This window comes from Myxine glutinosa, chromosome 2 (assembly GCF_964187855.1).
Source record: "Myxine glutinosa chromosome 2, kmMyxGlut1.1, whole genome shotgun sequence".
Classification (NCBI taxonomy): Eukaryota; Metazoa; Chordata; class Myxini; order Myxiniformes; family Myxinidae; genus Myxine; species Myxine glutinosa.
In genome coordinates, this window is record NC_136262.1 from 81,449,588 (window position 1) to 81,471,231 (window position 21,644).

At 51.3% G+C, this 21,644-nt stretch overlaps 1 protein-coding gene across 1 annotated transcript in view; it reads right to left on the reverse strand.

Annotated features, from left to right (window-relative positions):
• LOC137421650 (potassium/sodium hyperpolarization-activated cyclic nucleotide-gated channel 2) overlaps positions 1-21,644 on the reverse strand; it is a 102,128-nt gene that overhangs the window by 47,096 nt on the left and 33,388 nt on the right. The window contains exon 7 of the mRNA XM_068107907.2: positions 6,765-6,807. Within this exon, the coding sequence (XP_067964008.1) occupies positions 6,765-6,807 (43 nt within the window). The remainder of the gene's footprint in view (positions 1-6,764; positions 6,808-21,644) is intronic.

The following is a 21,644-nucleotide window of genomic DNA, read 5'->3' on the forward strand; positions in this document are numbered from 1 at the left end:
ATTTTGGTGGCAATGTTTTGGAAGCAAAGTTTTATGGCCGGATGCCCTTCCAACCCTGTTAATCGCCTCTTGCGACACACAGGGAATTACCAGTGAGCTGGTGCTCAATTTGCCGACCTCAGAAGGATGACAGGCTGAGTCAACCCCCCTGGTGTTAATTCAGCGATCGACCGGGATTCGATCCCAAGCCAGCACCCTCACCGCTAATCCAACACCAGGCTTCATCGAAATACTATGATAGCATAGGCCAGAAATATAGTATTTGTTCCTGATAACAGACCAGAAACATTTTTTTTTGTTAAAAATTGGGAATGTATTTTTTTGAAATTTAAATTGTAAAAAAGGAAATAATTATTTAAACAACATTCCTTTTTGAGCAATATAATCATACATTTGACGAGCTCACATGCAAATTATCCTGTACCCAGCATGCTTGGGCTAAACTAGTCAAATGTTTGTTTTAAATATGAGGCCTGAGGCCGATGTGATAAAATGGTTCAACAAGTTTTTCTGCATGGAAGTTGTCAACATGTATTTTTTATTGGATTCATATTAGCTGCAATAGCAGAAAATAAGACACCCCCAATAATAACAATATTTAATAAAACAGAATCATACACAACCGTATAAATAGATAACGCAATCCATTTTTGCCCAAGGGCACAAGTCAAAACTGGGTCCCTAATACAGACCATAATTCCTAAATCTCAGTTAAGTCCACAAGTAGAGCGACAGAAAGGATAAAGGGATGGTGATAGAAGCTAAAGTAAAAATTACAGGAACGATGTCAAAAATAAACGGAGAAGGAAGATGGGTGAGGAGGTGAAAGCACTGGGCCAAAGCCGTGGCACCTCAGACTGGTCTGCCATATTCTGACACTCTCTGCACTGCTTTTTGCCCTCTTAGGCTCTCACAAGCACCCGCAATTCTGGACAGCACACCACTTGGTGTTGCTGGGTACTTGGCGCTTACCCGCTGATGATGGTTCCGGCCACCCCTCCTTGTTGGTGCCATTGATGATGGTTCTGCCGCATCTGCTTCCAATGCATATTGTACATATTCCTGTGAGCTGTCCCTGCTGTGGGCACCTTCTTAAAAGAGAGTCTTCTTCCCTTCATTAATTCTGGTCTGTACCTTTGCAATCTCCACCCTCTTGGCCTGTGCCTGTATGTATCCTATCTCTCCCAGGCCCTACATTAAGCCGTGGGCAAGCAGGAATCCCTGCCCCCTGGTACAGTTTGTGCAGAAGTATCCATCATTTGGGCAGGAGAGCCATGCTGATCCGTTGATGAGAGGGTCTGCCGCTAGCTCATAGGTCATAATCAATATTAATGGGTGAGGGGCTAATCAGGAGGGAGGGGAGGAAGCGTGGGATAAAACAGCCTCTGGACGGTGGTTCCGTGTACAGGAGAAGTGAAAAACAAAGGCGGTGAGGTGTGCAATCAGCCTGGGATTTTGGAAGTTTAACTAGATGAGAGTTACTGGATGAACATGTATATCCTGGAGTCATTGGGTGGGGTTGATCGGTTGAAAGAAAGCAGAGGGAACTAAACCAGTGGTAAAAAACAGAGGCCACCGAACTGCTTACAATATGAGAGGAGCAAACAGACCTTGTGAGGTCTTATGTCCGACTTCATACCATGACATTCAACCGATGGGAGATTGCCCCCCATTTTCATTACAATATAAAGTAAAGATTAAAGTACAAAGAAGGAAGTAAAGTAAATCAGGATGATTCTTCAATGGCAGCTTTACAAACGCACAAAGTAATCAGAATCAGTGTGCACCTGGATGAAGAAGACCCCTACACTCCAAATGATGAGCAAGACCCAAACACTCAAAAGAGCTCAAAATTGCTCAAGGTCATCTTCCATCTGCTTGGAAATCTGCCAACATCACCGCTTTGCACAAAAAAGGTGCAAAAACAGATCCCAGCAACTACAGACCAATCAGCCTTCCCCCAATTATCAGCAAGGTCATGGAATCCATCATTGCTTCAGATATGAAATCTTTCCTCTTCTCCAATGGCTTGATCTCTGATCATCAATTTGGTTTCAGACCTGGACACTCCACTCTGGACATGCTGCTTCTGCTTTCTCAACAATGGATGGATGTCCTCAATGCCAAACAGGAAATTAGAGCAGTCTCCCTTGACATATCACGTGCCTTCGATACAGTCTGGCACCCCGCTCTGCTCACCAAACTCTCCTCTTTTGGTATCCATGGAAATCTCCACGCATGGCTGGCGGACTTCCTCTCTAGTCGTAGTCAACGTGTGGCCCTGAATGGGTTTCTCTCATCTCCTCTTCCTGTTCAGGCTGGAGTTCCCCAAGGCAGTGTTCTGGGCCCTGTGCTTTTTCTGGTCTTCATCAATGATCTCTCTGACTCTCTTGAAAATCCTCTCTATCTCTTTGCTGACGACTCTACTCTCTGTCGCTCCATTCTTCATCCCTCAGATCGGCAGTCTGCAGCCTCCTCACTCTCTGCAGACCTTGACAAAATCACAGACTGGGCAAACAAGTGGAACATGTCTTTCAATCCTGACAAATCTCACACTCTTACGATGTCTCTCCAAAAGGACCGACTGGACAACCCTCCCATCCACTTTCTGAATAATCCTCTCCAAGAAGTTCTGTCACTCAAGCTTTTGGGTCTCACTATCTGCCATGATCTTTCCTGGAAAAACCACATTTCAAATCTGGCCTCCAAAGCCAGTCGCCGACTGGGCATCCTCCGTCGTGCGAAGTCCTTCCTTGGCACACCTGAGCTCCTCACCACATACAAGGCTTTCATCCGCAGCTCAATGGAATACTGCTCTCCCCTCTGGGCTGGTGCTCCTGCCTCACACCTAGCTCGCCTTCGCGCTGTTGAAACCAAAGCATTCAGAATCATTGGAATCTCCCGCGATGAAGCTAACTCCAAGGGCCTCTCACTCACTCACCGCAGGCAGGTTTGGTGGTCTTTCCGTCTTCTACCGACTCCTCTCTGGCCTTGCCCCCCCAGCTCTCTCTGGGCTCTGTCCCGCAAATATTCCTACAGGTCGCACAAGATCTGCCTGCAACCCTCTTTTGGTTAAACTGCCAAAATCAAGACTCTCTGCTCACCTTCACTCCTTCATTCCTCTTTTCTCCCGCCTCTGGAACAAACTCCCTCACTCTCTTCAATCCCACTCCACCCTCCAAGTCTTTAAAACAGCTGTTCACCACCATCTCTTATCTTCCACCATCCAAAACCTTGATCTTTTCTACCCCCGCTAATTTCACCCCAATTCCCCTTTTTGAAATACCAACTTCTGTCCTGGAAGTCCTTGGTGTCCTTGTGCTTTATACTTCTCCCTCCCCCCCCCCCCCCTTCCCATGCCTCCTCCCCCCGGGCCCTCTCCCTTCCACACATCTCCCTGCTCTCGGATGTTGTGTTTGTGTGCTTCCCCTTTTCTCCCCATCTTGTCTTCCGCTCCCTCTTTTTGTGTATTTTGTTTGTCTGGTCGATTTGTTTGTGAAGTAAATGTTAGCTCTTTCACGAGCCTCGATTCAGTATACAAAAAAAAAACAAAAAAAAACAAAAAAAAAAACTGTAAACCTTCTCCAACTTCCCAAGTCTTTTGACTATGGCCCCATTGGCTGGCTGTGAATGGCCACTCCCTCTCACCATGGAAAAGCCTACCTCCTCCATTTCTTATATTCAATCTCTGGGGTATTCCAGTTGGAGTGGCTGGTTTCCTCAGGGCTGTGGGCTTCCAGTGAGGATGCCTAGGGCTACCGATGATGTGGATGATGAAGCAGAATGCACAGTTAATGATGCATTTAAAATGCCAAAAAAAACATTTCTACCTCATATAACAGCTTCAAAGTTTTTGCTACAATCAGAATGCACAGCTTGCAAATTATTATGCAATGAGATTACAAAGTGATGGGGACTAAGCAAGATGAAGTTGATATTAAGAATAGAATTAAAGAATTTTCATGGATACATGAGCAACGTTTCTTTTCTTTGATTTTTTTCTGCAGGAGCATGTAAGGGGGTTTTTAAGGGAATGCATCACAGATGGCAATTGCACATGACCAGACACCATACAAGTGATCGATAGGACTCGGCTGTGGTATCTCCGTACCTGCTCAAAATCTCCAAAACAAAGATGACGTTCCATCTTTTACCTTCTTTAGGATGTCGATCTCATGTAGGTATAATTAGTTCAATGGTAGATGCACGAAGAAATGCACAATAATTGGCACAGTTGGCAAAATAAGCATGACATGTTGGTAGACAAAATGAATGCACGATGAAGAGGTTAGCTTTGTTCACGAGGCAGCAAGGCACAGGCCACGGCACAACCCACGAAACCACGGCACATCACAAGGTATGGCAAGGCACAGCAACACGTGTGAAAAGAAGAGTTTTTAACTTGTTAGAAATAGTTATGAGTCACGATTTGTTTGCCAAGATGGCGTCAAAAATCTGTTTTTAAACATTATAGTAAAAGCGTTGCTCTAAGAGTTTTGAAATAAGTGTGCTTATTGGCTTCAAAAGGTGACCGATGAGAAAAGGCTCTCCATCAGTCACAACTCATGCATAATCCCTGGAACATGTCAATTTATCAATTTGCTTTAACACTAAAGGCTCTGAAAATAGTTGCGCGGGTCTTATGGCCGGTTCACCTGCCTCTCTCCATTGGTATTTATTGTCATACCTTTTTGGCTCTATCATTTCATTCATTGATTTATCTTGATCATCTTGCCTGCCTATTTTATTATGTGAATTGGAACCTTTGTCCACCAACTGTTCCTCTATGTTCGATTGTGAGTGTGTTGATGTAGGCCAGTAGTTTGGGATTTCCATGATGCCACCAAACATGATATTCATGATACTGGGATCCCAAGTTCAAAATACCATGTACACTGTAGTTATAATTTGTTCCATTGTATACTGTCCTTGCAGCGGCTGTAAAATCGTCCTGCATGTAAATGCTTCATATAAATGCTCTCCAGTGAGCATTGACTCGTGTATTAAAAAGTGGATACGCAAGTGGACTTGCACAGTCTCAGATTCTTCTTCTTCTTCTTCTTCTTCTTCTTGCATATAACATCACGAAGAGCAAATCATAAATCCAAGTTAGGATTTAACAGTAAAATAATGGCATCATTTGAAGATGCGTGGCTTGTTAATGCCCTGATGAATTTTCACAATTTTCAGTGGCTAACCAAATAGTCTACAGTTTGGTCATGGTTAACACAGTCGTATGTTGTCCTTTCCTCTCTTTTCCATTTGTGCAAATGACAAGAGGTCCAAGCATGCGATAATAGACGTGTGAATCTGGTCTAATGTGGATAAAAGTGAGGGGTATATCAAATTGGTCATAGGATTCGTCCCCTTTTGGATATCTGAAATTCCAAGACTTTCCATGACCCTTGACCGATTTTCCATGACCTCACACAGGCATATTTCATTCATCCCCCTCTATCTCAAAACACATCAGCCATATTGGCCAGAATTTAAAGGTGACCACTATCCTGCTTCAGTTTAATAACAGTAACAGATTCGGTAACTGTTAACATGACAATGTGGTGGGCTGGATACAGAAGGCCTGTAAAGAACAAAGAAGGCCAGATATCAAAACCGAAGAGAAATAGCTCGTGTCATTCTGGGAGGACATTGGTTGAGCTGTCTCTGTGCTGCAGTTTCAAGACGTATCAATGGAAAATTGCATTCTGCGTACGGGACGAAAGACTTACAAATGATTATCGGGAACATAACTTGTTCGTACAAATTTGTTTTATTCTGAAAATAACAGAAAACACACTCGCTCTCAATTTCCAGGATTTCCATGACCATCATCGCTCTCAATTTCCAGGATTTCCATGACCATCAGTGAAATTCCATGACTTTCGAGGCCTGGAAAAGCATTTTGTTAAATTCCATGACTTTCCAGGATTTCCATGACCCGCACACACCCTGCATAAGATTATACTTGATTATCCTCCCAAAGACGATATGTCAATTGACTGATTTAAATGAGTAGAAAGTTGAAATGACGATTAATCAACCAAACCTATTGATGAGATACAGACAGTGTTGAATTTCCTTCCCCTCTTCTTCCCCCCACCCCTCCCCACCTGAGAAATAGGCCGTGGCTCAAGGAGCCTTTTGTGTTAAACTATCTCGTTTGGCTATTTTGTCTACAGACTTTGGATAAAAGATGATTATCCTGCCAAATACAAGGTACAGGTGTGTATGGTAATAGTATTTACGATACAAGGCCCAATATGAGCTAAACTTCTAGAATTGGTGTGTGACATAAGCAGTTTGATGGGCATGTTGTTTATTTGTTATGTTTCAGACAACCTCTTAATGACCCAACAAAAGACAACCAAAACTTTTAGAGCAACTCTCATATTAAAATTTTGAATGTGTAGCTGTCAATGCTCTTGGACGAGTTAAAACAGCAATTAATTTAATGCGAATGTACAGCAAATGTTTCCGAATCAGTCTGAAACCTGCTCAAATATTATGAGACAAATTTTTCCTTAAAAACTAAAAGGTTAATTCATGACAAAGTCAGATCAAGTTAGATATAATTGTGTAACAATGACTCTTGAAAAAGGAGAAGACATTTGGCAAATGAAACCAGAACAAAGGTGGTCGTCTTAGAAAAGACGCTTTTAAAAAGATGGATACAATGATATGGATCCTCAACTTTCAGAGGTTTCAACTTTAGTGACAAAACGGCAAAACAGCAAATGGTGTAACACACAATCAGGCAGAGTTACCTTTAAACAGCGAGTTTGAGTACTGGATTTCCCATGTGACATTCTGAGGCAGAAACAGCAGGAGACATAGAAAGAAGAGGTAATAACTCAAGGTTAGAAATCTTAGGAAGCTCCAGCTAGAATCATTGAGAGTTTTCAAGGCCTCACCCCTACTGGTCCAAATCCTCACAGTGCCTGGAGCAAGATGACCTTGTTCCTAAAGGAAGTCAAGACAACTATCGCAAGCCAACCAGAGAATAAACATGTTGGATAGACCAGGTCCTCCTGGAATTACTTGTGTGGACCAGGGTGCTTAGCAAACCCTTAGGGCTAAGCAAACTATTACTGGAAAGCAAAGGCCATGACACAAGTGCACAATCTACACCAAAGGATACTTTGGATCTGTATTAAAACTGATAAGGAAAATAATTTGCCCATCATTAGCCTGCCGGAGTAATGGAGTCATGCGGGAGGGGGAAGAAGAGTGGGCACATTATTGTGTCAATATTACTGAGGGATAAACAATCTTTTAGAATGTACAAATGACGGACAAATCGCCGGTCAATAATTTTGAAGAATGGGATATTTGTTGGCTGCGAAGACCTGTGACTTATTTTCCTCATTAAAACTCGACATGTATGATTGATATATGCCATTAGGGTCATTAATCTGACTTATTTCAGAGTACACTCGTAATACAGAGGTTGGCTACGCCATGCAATTGTCCATCTTACTAAAATTGAGCATCAACATAACAATATTGTGACAGTCCCACAAAGCCATCACCCTCCTCCCTGAAAGGGAATAGCGAAGGTTCCCCTTTTCTCTCTCCCTTTCAGTAAGTAGGCATAATCAGGCACATGCGCCGTGAACGCACACCAACTGTGCCAGCTAATTTGCATACATGTGCCAATACCAATCAAATCGCACTCCATAACTCAACCGTCAGACACAAAGTATAGATTAATCAAGATCCAAAAATACACACCACTGACAACACATTAGAATATTTTTTTCAGAAGGCAATTCATCAGGCCTTCTAGTTTTCTTGTGCCAGGTATAATGCTGAAAAATGGAAACAAAAAAGGACACATTATGTCCAATAACAACGATCATGAAAATTGGTTACGAGTAAACAAAATTAGACAGCAGCAAAATTGCTTTAATACAGTTACATAGACTTCAGGGAGATTCAAATGTTCATAACCTTAGCGTTGTGAGGATTAAATTAAAAGAGCAATCCACTCAAGCTTGTTGATCAAACTGGCTCTTGAGTAATCTGTTATTATAATGTATTACTGAAGGAGCTGTGGCTCCCACGTCGATCGAAAGAATGGACGCGACAAAAAGCTTGAATTCATCTGAGCTGCTTTATTAGAATCAAACACTCAGGCACTCTGGGAAAAACGTTTTACGGTCGGCAATATATATCTATTCCGCCAGGGGGTTTGCCCAGGCCTGGCGCCAGGGGGCGTGGCCCCGCGGGCCGGCTGCGGCCTGGCAAGCCGAGGGCGAGCCTGCCCGGGCGTCCCGACCGAGGCCTGGCAAGTCGAGCGCGGGCCTGCCCGGGCGTCCTGGACGAGCCCGGCCTGGTGATCGCTCCGCGTCCTTGATAGGTGCAAGGCGATTGTGTAACCCCAGCGGCAGCCGCTACACACGTCCCCCCAGAATCGACTTGCACCGACAGGGTCAACTTGAGGGGGGTCCTGATGACCCGGCCGAAGCGACCCCTGGTGGGTCGTGGGAGGGGGTCCGGTGAGGTGGTGGGCGGTCGAGTGGGGGGCACCGTGGACGGGGGGCGGCCTCGCCGCGGCGGGAGGGCCACCCGTGGTGGGTGGTCGACGTCCACGTGCGCCGGCTTGAGGCGGTCCCCTGCAATCCGGTCCGACCTGCCGCCGATGTCGATGACGAACGACTTGTCGTCCCGTCGCAGCACCCGGAAGGGCCCGTCGTACGGCGGCTGGAGTGGCCGCCGATGTGCGTCGTGACGCACAAAAACATACTCCGCGGTGCGGAGTGCTGGGGGGACGTAGGACTGGGGGTCACCGTGGTGGGATGTCGGCACGGGGGCAAACCGTCGGGCGGCCTCCTGGAGGTCCGAGCGCTGGCGAGCTGCGGACCAGGGGCTGGTAGCGTCGGGCACGAATTCGCCCGGGACGCGTAGCACCTGGCCATAGACCAGCTCGGCGGTGGATGCCTGGAGGTCCTCCTTGGGGGCCGTGCGAAGGCCCAAAAGGACCCACGGCAGCCGGTCGGCCCAACCGCCGTCTTGAAGGCCGGCCATGAGCGCGGCCTTCATGGAGCGGTGGAATCGCTCGCACAACCCGTTTGCTTGGGGGTGGTAGGCCGTAGTACGGTGGAGCTTGACCCCCAGGTTGCGGGCGACCGCGCCCCACAGCTCGGAGGTGAACTGTGGTCCGCGGTCTGACGAGATGTCCGCCGGTGCGCCGAAGCGGGCGACCCAGGTGGCGATGAAGGCCTGCGCCACGTCGGCGGTGGTGGTGGAGACGAGGGGAACGGCCTCCGGCCACCTGGTGGTCCTGTCCACCATGGTGAGCAGGTGTGTGAACCCTCGTGATGGGGGAAGGGGGCCCACCAGATCCACGTTGACGTGGTCGAAACGTCGTTCGGGCACGGTGAAAGGTGCCAGCGGGGCCTGGGTGTGTCGGTGGACCTTGGCCCGTTGGCAGGCGGTGCAGGCGCTGGTCCAATCGCGGACGTCCCGACGAAGGCCGTGCCAGACGAAACGCGCCGACACCAGCTTCTGGGAAGCTTTCCGGCCCGGGTGGGAAAGGCCGTGGAGGGAGGCGAAGATGCGGCGTTGCCAGGTGACGGGCACGATGGGGCGAGGCCGGCCTTGGGAGACGTCGCAGAGCAGGACAGTGTCCGCGCAGGGGATGTCGGCCAGGCGGAGGCCCGTGTCCGCCGCCCGGAGGGCTTGCACCGTGGTGTCGGTGGTTTGGTCCGCCGCCATGAGCGCAAAATCCACGCCCAGGTGGACCGCGTTCGCGCTGGCCCGGGAAAGACAGTCGGCCACGGCGTTGTTTTTGCCGGCGACGTGCCGGATGTCCGTGGTAAACTCCGACACGGCGGAGAGGTGGCGCTGTTGGCGGGCCGACCATGGCTCCGTGACCTTGGCCATGGCGTAAACCAACGGCTTGTGGTCGACGAACGCCGTGAAAGGTCGGCCCTCCAGGAGGTGGCGGAAATGGCGGACGGCCAGGTGTAGACCGAGGAGCTCCCGGTCAAACGTGCTGTATTTGAGCTCGTTCGGCCGGAGCTGCCGGCTGAAAAAAGCGAGTGGCTGCCAAACCCCGTTCACCCATTGCTCATGTACGGCGCCCACCGCGTAGTCGGAGGCATCCGTGGTGAGGGCGATGGGAGCGTTGAGCACCGGGTGAGCGAGCAGTGTTGCGTCGGCGAGGGCCCGCTTTGAGCTTTGGAAGGCCGCATCCATTGCTGCGGACCAGGCGATGTCGTGCTTGGCCGGCTTGCCCCGGAGGGCTTCGTAGAGGGGCCGCATGAGTTGAGCAGCGCGGGGCACGAAGCGGTGATAAAAATTCACCATTCCCAGGAATTCCTGCAGGGCCTTTATGGTGCGGGGACGCGGGAACGTGGTGATGGCCTCGACCTTGGTTGGCAGCGGCACAGCCCCGTTCTTGGTGATGTGGTGGCCCAAAAAATCAACGGCCGTCGTGCCGAAGTGGCATTTGGCCGGGTTGACGATGAGGCCGTGCTCGCTGAGGCGCCCGAACAGTGTTCGGAGGTGGAGGAGGTGCTCGGCCCGGGACGTGCTGGCGACGAGGATGTCGTCCAGGTAAACGAAAAGGAACGGCAGGTCACGCAGCACGCCGTCCATCAAGCGCTGGAACGCCTGAGCCGCGTTCTTGAGACCAAACGGCATCCGCAAGAACTCGAATAAGCCGAACGGCGTGATGACTGCCGTTTTAGGGACGTCGGCCGCCCTGACAGGTACCTGGTGATATCCCCGTATGAGATCAATTTTTGAAAAAATGACCCGTCCCGCCAGACGGGCGGAGAAGTCTTGGATATGCGGGATCGGGTACCTGTCGGGTGTTGTAGCGTCATTAAGACGGCGGTAGTCGCCACACGGGCGCCATCCACCCCCCGGCTTTGGCACGATGTGCAGTGGCGAGGCCCACGCGCTATCGGAGCGCCGCACGATGCCGAGGTGCTCCAACGCGTCGAATTCGGCCTTCGCAACGGCAAGCTTGGCTGGGTCGAGGCGGCGGGCCCTGGCGTAGACCGGCGGGCCCGTGGTTGGTATGTGGTGCTCGATCCCATGCCGTACTGCGACGGCCGAAAACGTCGGCCGCGTGAGGGCCGGGAACTCCGCGAGCAGGCGAGCAAACTCGTTCGCCGCCGGGACGGTGCGTGCCAGCTCGGTCGGCGCGGAGCTGCTCAATGTGCATACCAGGGAGCTGAAGGTTTCAGCGTTGATTAAACGACGCCGTTGGACGTCCACCAGCAGTCCGTGTGCGCAGAGGAAGTCGGCGCCGAGCAGAGCCATGGGCACGTTGGCGGTTACAAACGTCCAAGCGAAGCGTTGGCCGCCGAAGCAGAGGGTGACGTTGCGCGGGCCGAAGGTGCGGATAGTCGATCCGTTGGCCGCAACCAAGGAGGGGCCGCAAACCGCGGATTGCCTGTCCTGGTCAGAGGCGGGCATGACGCTCACTTGGGCGCCGGTGTCGCACAGGAAGCGCCGTCCGGACGCTTTATCCGTGATGAACAGTAAGTTGCCCGTGTGACTGTGGCCGGCGTTCATGGCAGGTAATGAACGCCGGCCTGGCCGTTTCCCGACCCGCCGAAGGTGCACGGGGGTCGGCATGTCCGGGCCTTCTGTCCGAACCTGGCATGATAGGAACACCACGCTTGGTCGGGTGGAGGCTTCGGACGTCGTGCTGAACGTGGTCGGCTCGGTATAGCGGCCGCCAATTGCGTCGGCAGTTCGGCCGTCGAACGCGCCGGGTGCTCGGGCGCCATGGATGGTGCATCAGGCGGCGGCGGGTCCCATGTCGCCGCTGCGATGCGCTGTCCCGCGGCGGAGATTTTGTCGGCTTCTCTGGCAAGGGCCCGGGGATCTGTGATCGTCGTGCTTGCCAGGGCGAGGCGTACCGGGTTAGGCAGCTGACGGAGGAACAGCTCCCGGAACAGGAATGCCGGAGAGTGCTCGCCGAGCAGCGAAAGCATGTAGTCCATTCGCTCGGAAGGGCGCGTGTCGCCGAGCTCCGGCAAATCGAGCAGGCGCCGTGCGCGTTCCGCCGCTGGGAGGGCGAAAGCATCGAGGAGAAGCTTCTTAATCGCGCCGTATTTGTCCGCGGCTGGCGGTCTCTCGAGGAGGCTCAGGGCGCGGGCTGCGGTGGCTGAACCGAGCGCAGCGACCACGTGGTGGAAGCGGGTGTCGTCCGCCGTGATGCCTCGCAGGGCGAACAGGGACTCCGCTTGTGCGAACCAAACCGCCGCGTGAGCCTCCCAGAAGGTAGGCAGTTTAAGGGCGACTGCCGTGTCCATGTCGATAGGTCACCAATGAAGGAGCTGTGGCTCCCACGTCGATCGAAAGAATGGACGCGACAAAAAGCTTGAATTCATCTGAGCTGCTTTATTAGAATCAAACACTCAGGCACTCTGGGAAAAACGTTTTACGGTCGGCAATATATATCTATTCCGCCAGGGGGTTTGCCCAGGCCTGGCGCCAGGGGGCGTGGCCCCGCGGGCCGGCTGCGGCCTGGCAAGCCGAGGGCGAGCCTGCCCGGGCGTCCCGACCGAGGCCTGGCAAGTCGAGCGCGGGCCTGCCCGGGCGTCCTGGACGAGCCCGGCCTGGTGATCGCTCCGCGTCCTTGATAGGTGCAAGGCGATTGTGTAACCCCAGCGGCAGCCGCTACATTACCATAATACAAGTGACCAACCAAATGGAATTTTTTTTTTTTGTATACAACATCGAGGCTAGGGTAAAAGCTAACATTAATGACAAAAAACAAAGACTCGTAAGACGAAATAAAGGGAGTGGGAGACAAGATGGGGAGAGAGGGGGAAGAACACAAGTACAACATTTAAGAGCAGGGACATCGGGAGATCTGTGGGAGGTAGAGGGCTTGGGGGGGAGGAGGAGTGGAAAGGCACGTGGGGGGTGGGAGAGGTAAAAAACACATGGACACTGCTAGGACTTCCAGGAAAGAAGTCGGTATTTCAAAAAAGTGGATCTGGGGTGAATTAACAGGGGTAGAAAAGATCAAGGTTTTGGATGGGGGAAGATAAGAGATGGTGGTGAACAGCTGTTTTAAAGACCTGGAGGGAGGAGTGGGATTGAAGAGAGTGAGGGAGTTTGTTCCAGAGGTGGGAGAAAAGAGGAATGAAAGAGTGAAGGTGAGCAGAGAGTCTTGATTTTGGCAGTTTCACCAGAAGAGGGTTGCTGGTAGATTTTGTGCGACCTGTAGGAGTATTTGGGGAAAAGAGCACAGACAGAGCTTGGGGGCTAGGCCAGAGAGGAGTCGGTAGAAGACAGAAAGACCACCAACCTGCCTGCGCTGAGTGAGTGAAAGGCCCTCGGAGTTAGCTTCATCGTGGGAGATTCCAATGATTCTGAAAGCTTTGGTTTCAACAGTGTGAAGCCGAGCTAGGTGCGAGGCAGGAGCACCAGCCCAGAGGGGAGAGCAGTATTCCATTGAGCTGTGGATTAAAGCCTTGTATGTGGTGAGATCAGGTATGCCAAGGAAAGACTTCGCACGACGGAGAATGCCGAGTCGGCGACTGGCTTTGGAGGCCAGCTTGGAAATGTGTTTTCCCCAGGAAAGATCATGGCAGATTGTGATACCCAAGATATTGAGTGACAGAACTTCTTGGAGAGGATTGTTGAGGAAGTAGATGGGAGGGTTGTCCAGACGGTCTTTTCGAAGAGACATAGTAAGAGTGTGAGATTTGTCAGGATTGAAAGACATGTTCCACTTGTTTGACCAGTCTGTGATTTTGTCCAGGTCTGCAGAGAGTGTGGAGGCTAAAGACTGCCAATCTGAGTGATGAGGTATGGAGCGGCAGAGAGTGGAGTCAGCAGCAGAGAGAAAGAGAGCATTTTCCAGAGAGTCGGAGAGATCATTGATGAAGACCAGAAAAAGCACAGGGCCCAGAACACTGCCTTGGGGAACTCCAGCCTGAACAGGAAGGGGAGATGAGAGAAATCCATTCGGGGCACCAATTGACTACGACCAGAGAGGAAGTCCGCAGGCCATGAGTGGAGATTTACATGGATACCATAGGAGGAGCGTTTTGTGAGCAGAGCGGGATGCCAGACCCTATCGAAGGCACGTGATATGTCAAGGGAGACAGCTCTAATTTCCTGTTTGAGATTGAGGACCTCCATCCATTGTTGAGACAGCAGAGGCAGCATGTCCAGAGTAGAGTGACCTGGTCTGAATCCAAATTGATGATCAGAGATGAAGCCATTGGAGAAGAGGAAGGATTTGATATCCGAAGCAATGATGGATTCCATGACTTTGCTGATGATTGGGAGCAGGCTGATTGCTCTGTAGTTGCAACGATCTGTTTTTGCACCTTTTTTGTGTACAGCGGTGATGTTGGCCGATTTCCAAGCTGAAGGCAGATGACCTTGAGCAAAAGAGAGGGTGAAGAGAACTGAGAGGGTGTGAAAGAGCAGCAGAGCAGGATTTTAGGCCCACTGGGCTGATGTCGTCTGGTCGAGTTGCAGAATCAACTTGTTCTTTACTTGAGTTGCACAGTTGCACAACTTGAGTTGCAGAATTTTGTTAGGATTACTTTTTCGATTACCCTACTTCCAACATACTGTTACAGACGCGGTTGTGGATGTTGGTCTACCGAGCGGTTTGGTATGACCGCGCCTGCACGTTTACCCGATTATACTCGAACGTTGACTAAGTCGCGCTATGCTAAATCAATGATGGAAAAGACACAACGGCTGGATTAAAATGACACGACACCAAGGGTTCAGTTCTCAAGACCTCCGGAGGAGGTTATATTAGGGCGGAAGGTCAGATTACAACGACAAGAGGGACAGCATAGAAAGGCAGGCACTTAGACACACTCTTATATTAGCCCCGACAGACGACAGATAAACGGGACAAAACTGACTCACACGGGGATTGATGGCAAGGAAAGCGGGCAGTCGATGGCTCAAGGTGCACTCTTGGCTCAAGGACAGAATCGACCCGCTCCGGTCCAGAGATGCGGGAGGTCTCACTCAGCGCTCGAAGGTGACTTTCTTTCTCCAAGCTGGGGGCGCATCTGACGTCACGTCCGGCAAGTCGCTGCGTATATCCGGCGGGGAGTGACACGCCCTCGGCTAGTTAGCTCCGCCCCAGATGGAATCGGTCCGCCCTTCTTATTGGGTGCGGGGGGGGGTTACTGGCTCCGCCCCTGACGAGGAGCTGACAGCCAGCCCCTTCGTGGTAACCCCGTGGAGCGCATGGGCAATGGCGGCTAACCACGCCGGTGTGAGGACGCACACTCCCCGCACGCCGCGCCGCGCCCCCCTGTTGTTGTAGTTGTTGTTGTAGTTGTTGTTGTAGTTGTTGTTGTAGTTGTTGTTTCATGGGGAAGATGGGAGGAGGTAAGGGGAGGTCCTAAACTCACTACTGGTGCCATACGATCACATTCTGGTGCAACGAAGAGTCAGAATTAATGGAAACGAGTCCTTAACTGACATAGACTAAGAATAACTAGCAAGATGTCCGAAAGTTGTCTACGTGAGATGCGGTGGACCTGGGCACGACATTTAATGGGGGAAAAAGGGGAAGGTCGGTTCTACAGAGTGTTATTTACAGGCAATGGGACTAGGGAATGGGGGATTGGGGATAGTTGGGGAGTATTGGGGAAATAGGGGAGTATTTACAAGCGGATATTGAGGCCAAGTCCCATATCCGCAACATTGCACCCTTCTCTACCCTCGGGGCGTCCCGACCCGATAAATTTTTACCTACTTTAGTGTGGCACTCAGATGTAGTTCCCTCTACTATTAACTCTACCCTGAGTGCGACAGTTTTACAAATATTCACAAATGAGTAAATATGTCCCCCTGCGACGTTGCACCCTTCTCCTCACAGAAACACGCCCACAGGATAACCGAATTGCGGAAAGAATTCGCAAACTAAACATACAGCCGGTAGGGAGCATTATTTACAAGACTACGCTGATATTTACACTACGATCCAGGACCTGTTTTTGGAGGAACACATGCAGATGTTATGCATAGAGAGAGAGCACGCATGCCAGCATCGATACACCAACCCACGAGTGCTCTGTGGCCTTACGGCCTTTAATAACGTGCAGAGCACCCCTTCCCAGCACCAAAAGCACCACCCCATCACACAGTCAGCACCATCCGGTGCACCAATAAAGTGTCTATAAATCACGGTGTGGTGTCGCAGCCGGCCGATGGTCTGCCGCTGGTCTTGCCTTCGTGTGGTGCACTTGGCCTTCTTACTTCTTTAAAAATAAAGAAAGGCGCCAACCGCGTCCATTTCTTTATTGTGGCCGTCAGGGGGCCAACTAAAAGTGGTTCACCTGTATGGCATAGGTGCCACGTTGACCCATAGGTCCATCCACGGGTGGTGCTTGGCCGCAAAAGAACTGCGGTCCATTGTGGGTGGCCACCAACATTGCGGTCCATATGGTGTATCGATCCAGGCATCAAGCAGCGAAAGTGCAGGCCCACAACTGCGTAGCCAGCACCTCTCTCTCCTCTCTCTCTACCCCAAAGCCAGATCCTCGGAGGTGGGAGACAAAAGAAGAAGACAAGTGAGTAAGGTGGTAAGGGCGCAAAAGTGCACGCAATGCAAGGTAATGCACACTGGGGGCACATGGGAACCAGGTGAGACAGGTACGTTCCTACCGTACGCCCCCCCCCCCCCAACCAGGTAACCTACATGGCCCCTCCCTTACCCCTTACTGTATCCACAAAACACAACACTACCCATAAACATCTACTTTACAAATCAACAAACATCCCTACTGTCTTCCCCGTTCCTCCCATATACCAAATTCGTCTTCTCTCCCTCCTAACCAATCAAATTTGCCATTTTCAACTCTCATCAAAATTTGCCATCTCCAATTCATCATCAGTCCCTCCTAGGGAGGGAGAGATGGAATCACCCCAATGTCTCATCCACGTCGTGATGCGTCTCACCAATCCACAGCAATCTCATTTCCTGCAACAAAACAAAGAAAACACAGGTGTGGAGTCATCATCACCACAGGTAAGTGGCTGCGTATGGTGCGACAGGTTCATCAATCCTAACTATTTCCTAAATGACTTTAACAACTTTACACTACCCGGGGTCTTTCTCCTGCCAAACCATTGGCCCTCTTACACTATGGGTTCTAAAAACCAATTCCCATTGGCCAAACTGTGGTGCTTTTCAATTTGGGGTCTCACTCCCCCGATTCATCTCCCGGTGCCCTCGCACAATTTCTGGGCTGTGGCGTGTACCTCTCCCAGCGGGTCTACCCACCTGCACACCTCCACCACTGCAGTTGCCTCCGAGCTTACCTGCTCCTTACCCTAACCTAACTACCTGGGGAAGGCCCTCTGGCGCTCTCCCCACTCGGTGCCCTCTCTGGCACTGGGCTACCCGGGTCCATCCTCCGGATCCTCGGGCCCCATCCACAACTCTACCGGCTCCCAGAGCCCACCTGCGGCCTCACCTGGCCGACATCCTCACAGTGGTGGAGTGCCCAACCAACTACACACACTAACAGGCTACACGCCCAGCCATTTCCACAACACTAATGCACCCATCCACAATACCATTCTGCAACCGCACCACAAATGCCAATATCCAACCACAATTTACCTATACCCTCTACCTAACACTTACACTACCCGCCCCGGGTATTCGTGAAAGGGGTCCACTCTTCCCCCATCCACACCTTCGCACCATGCACACCACTCCGTACCACTTACTCCAACTCTCTCCACACACCTGTACTTGCACACCTGTGCTCTCACACCTGGTGCCACCTGCACCCTTCTCTCCCCAAGCGCATTCGCGCTGATCCACAACACTCATTACTCACACACTGCTCCACACACCTGTCCAGTTGCACACCTGTGCAATCACACCTGTTCGATCACACCTGTTCAATCCTCACCTGTTCAATCCTCACACACACGGCATCATCTCAGCTAACTACTCCCCTCTGAAACTTGCGCTTCCCAGTCGTCCCTTTAAACTATTGCGCTCCCACGTCATTATCATCCATACTAATCTACCTGCGTCCCCACTACAGGTATCAGTCACTAACTAAACTTAACGTCACCTAATGTCATCTTCTAGGGCCCTATCCACGATATATCCTAACCCACCCGGGCTAGTTTTCACTGCCATCAACCCCATAAGCTATTGCTCCTTTGCCCCCACTGTGAGAAGGGTGGCAGGGATGCCCCCCTTACCCACCGGGCCCATCGCCCACTACCAATTTTGCACATCAAATTTCCACCAATCAAAAATTTGCCAATCCTACTCATCATCTGCCAATCACTACTGCCAATCCCTTGCCAATCATCAAATTTTGTTTTTCTAATTTCGGGGCCAAAACACTAACCTCATCACCCAGTCTACTCACTAATGCCTCTCGGTGCGCCAATTCCTGTCCAAAGCCCGGCTTCGTAAAGCCGAGCAATGAATGTGGGTTGTTTGGTGCCAGCGGCTGGATACGTCCCGCATTCGGTGCAGGGAAGGAGGTTTACCCGGGCCGAGATCCCACGCACCATCTCGGCACGGAGCCATCCCATGGCTCGATCTCGACCTGCCGGAATGCCTCAACAGAAAGTGGTCGCCATGACGACCCTTCCTATCCAGCCGCCCGCTCCGCCTATTGGAGCACAGACGCGGCCGTTCAAAGCGAGGCCCAGCGTGGATCGTGCACGGCGGTCCTTTCGAACCCGCCGTGGCTCGGATCCCCGCTGGTTCTCGCGGCACGCGAAGCCCGGCACGCACCGAGGGCCCGCTTCGGCTAAAAGTCGTTCTAACCTTTAACCCGGTCACCGTCGATGCTTCACCTGGATGCTTCCACCCCGCAGCCCGTTCCTTGCTCACACATCCAGCCGTGCCCATGCTCTTCGTACCTTTCCTTACACACCCAGGTACCCTCATTCCACTCACAGCCTTGGTCACACACCTGACCACCGAACACTTCGGCACACATTCGTTGCTCGCACACCTCACCAATACACCGCTTCGCGCCCCCTCCTCGGTCACCTCCTCTGTGACAATCACAGGTGTGCTCTCATTCGCACACCCAACCACGTGCCTCACCACCAACTCCAGCGTGCATTCCCACTCAAGCTCTACCATTCCAGGTGTGCATCCTTCCATCCCAAGTGTACATCCTCGCTCACCTGTCACAGCCAACTCACTCTCCTTGTCACTCTCACTACTCTCACCTCCATTCTTGACAGCGCACTCACCCTTACTCATGCACCCGTCCGTTACACACCTTCCTCGCGCACACTCCTGCGCACACTCTCCCGTCACACCCTCTGTAACACTCACCACAGGTGTGCATTCTTCCTTGCCTTTGACAGCGCACTCTTTCCCCATGCACCCGTCCGTCACACACCTTTCTCGCGCACACTCTCCCGTTACACCCTCTGTAACACTCACCACACCGCGCTTCCATGTGCTCCCTCGCACACGCGCTACGACCGACTCATTCTCGCCAGCACCCTCACTCCTTGGCACGCACTTTTTCCTCACACACCCCAGAGTCGGACTTTCTCGCACACCTCCTTTTTCGCACACCAGACCTGTCGCACACTTCACCAACGGCCTCTCACGAACACCCGGGTCCATCTCGACCCCCAAGCTTCTTAAATCACCTGGCGCATCATACGCACGACCATATTGGTCACCACTTACACCGGGTCCTCTTCCTCTTCGCTTCTCCTCCATCACCTGCGAATCCCTCATCCGGTTAATGAGCACATCATCACGATCCAAACACAGACTTCGGACCAATTCTTTTATCTCCTCTTTTATCTCTTTCTTATCCCCTCTCCGTCGCTTCTTAATTTCGCTCATCCCTTCTTCCACTTCTTCTAGTTTCTGCTTCACCTCTTTTATTCCCCGGTACGTCTCCTCAAGCTCGTCCTCCAAGGCTACCTTGACCGTTTCCATGTGCGTCCTCACCTGCCGGTCCTTCGTCTCCATTACCTCTATCACCTCGTCCAACCTCGTTGTCAGTCCCTCACGTACCATCTGACATTCCCTCTTCGTCGCTATCAAGTCATCTTTTAGTTCTTTCTGTGTCGCCTTTAAACCTCCTAATACCGCAGTGTTCCTTTGAACCTGCTCCACTAACTCCGTCTGTCCCACCATCAGCTGTTCTACTCCCAGCGTCAACTCCTCTATACCACCTTGCAATTTTACAGTCCCCTTTCTCACCTCCTTCTCCATGCGCTCCTTACAGTGCCTCACCTCCTCGCGCACTCCTCCGACCTCCTCACTCACTCCTCTTCTGATCTCCTCTCCCATCACTTGCATCTCCTGCCCAGATGCCACCCTCATCTGCTCCATTTCCTCCCTGTGAGCATCCAGTTTGGTTTCTACCCCCATTCTAACCCCCTCTATCTGCTGCCCCATTTGGTTAACTTCCCTTTCCGCTTGGTCCCTCATGTCCCTCAATTTGCCTTCCATCCTGTTTTCTAACCCCTCTAACCCTTTTTGCATCCCTTCCATTTGATTCTCTTGAGCAGCCATTCTGTTTTCTACCCCCATTAACCCATTTTTTACCTCTTTTATCCCGTTGTCTAACCCCTCAAAATTATTGTCGAACTTCCCAAATTTCTTGTCTAACTCCTCACCGGTACCCCTCGCTTCGTCCCTCATTACCCCCATTTGGTTTCCCATTATCCCCATTTGGTTTCCCATTATCCCCATTTGGTTTCCCATTCGCTCACTCTGAGCCCTCATTTCCTCCCTCATTTCCTCGCTATTCTGGGCCATAAGGGCCTTCATTTGTATAACAAAAAGGTTCAAATCCACCAACGGCGCTGCTACGGTCGCGGGCGTGGACGCCGTGGCCACCTCGTGCACGACAACGCTATTTTGCGACCCTGCCGCCCTCACTGCTTCGCTCTCCTCCTGTCCCTCATGTCCCTCAATTTGGTCCTGGACCGACCCTGCCTCACTCTCCCCTACCGGACCCCAGCTGTCTTGATCCGCCATAGCGCGACTTTCAAAATTCGGGTTTTTATTTCCGTAAAACAAATCAAATTTCGCCGTTATAATTTCGAGCGCGGGAAACGCGCTCCGGATCGAATTCTACCTCCCCAACACCAATTGTTACCCTAGTGGTACAATTGGTGTTCCAAAATTTGGGCCTAATAAATTTAGTCCCAGGTCCGAATTCCACTCCTCGACACCAATTGTTACAGACGCGGTTGTGGATGTTGGTCTACCGAGCGGTTTGGTATGACCGCGCCTGCACGTTTACCCGATTATACTCGAACGTTGACTAAGTCGCGCTATGCTAAATCAATGATGGAAAAGACACAACGGCTGGATTAAAATGACACGACACCAAGGGTTCAGTTCTCAAGACCTCCGGAGGAGGTTATATTAGGGCGGAAGGTCAGATTACAACGACAAGAGGGACAGCATAGAAAGGCAGGCACTTAGACACACTCTTATATTAGCCCCGACAGACGACAGATAAACGGGACAAAACTGACTCACACGGGGATTGATGGCAAGGAAAGCGGGCAGTCGATGGCTCAAGGTGCACTCTTGGCTCAAGGACAGAATCGACCCGCTCCGGTCCAGAGATGCGGGAGGTCTCACTCAGCGCTCGAAGGTGACTTTCTTTCTCCAAGCTGGGGGCGCATCTGACGTCACGTCCGGCAAGTCGCTG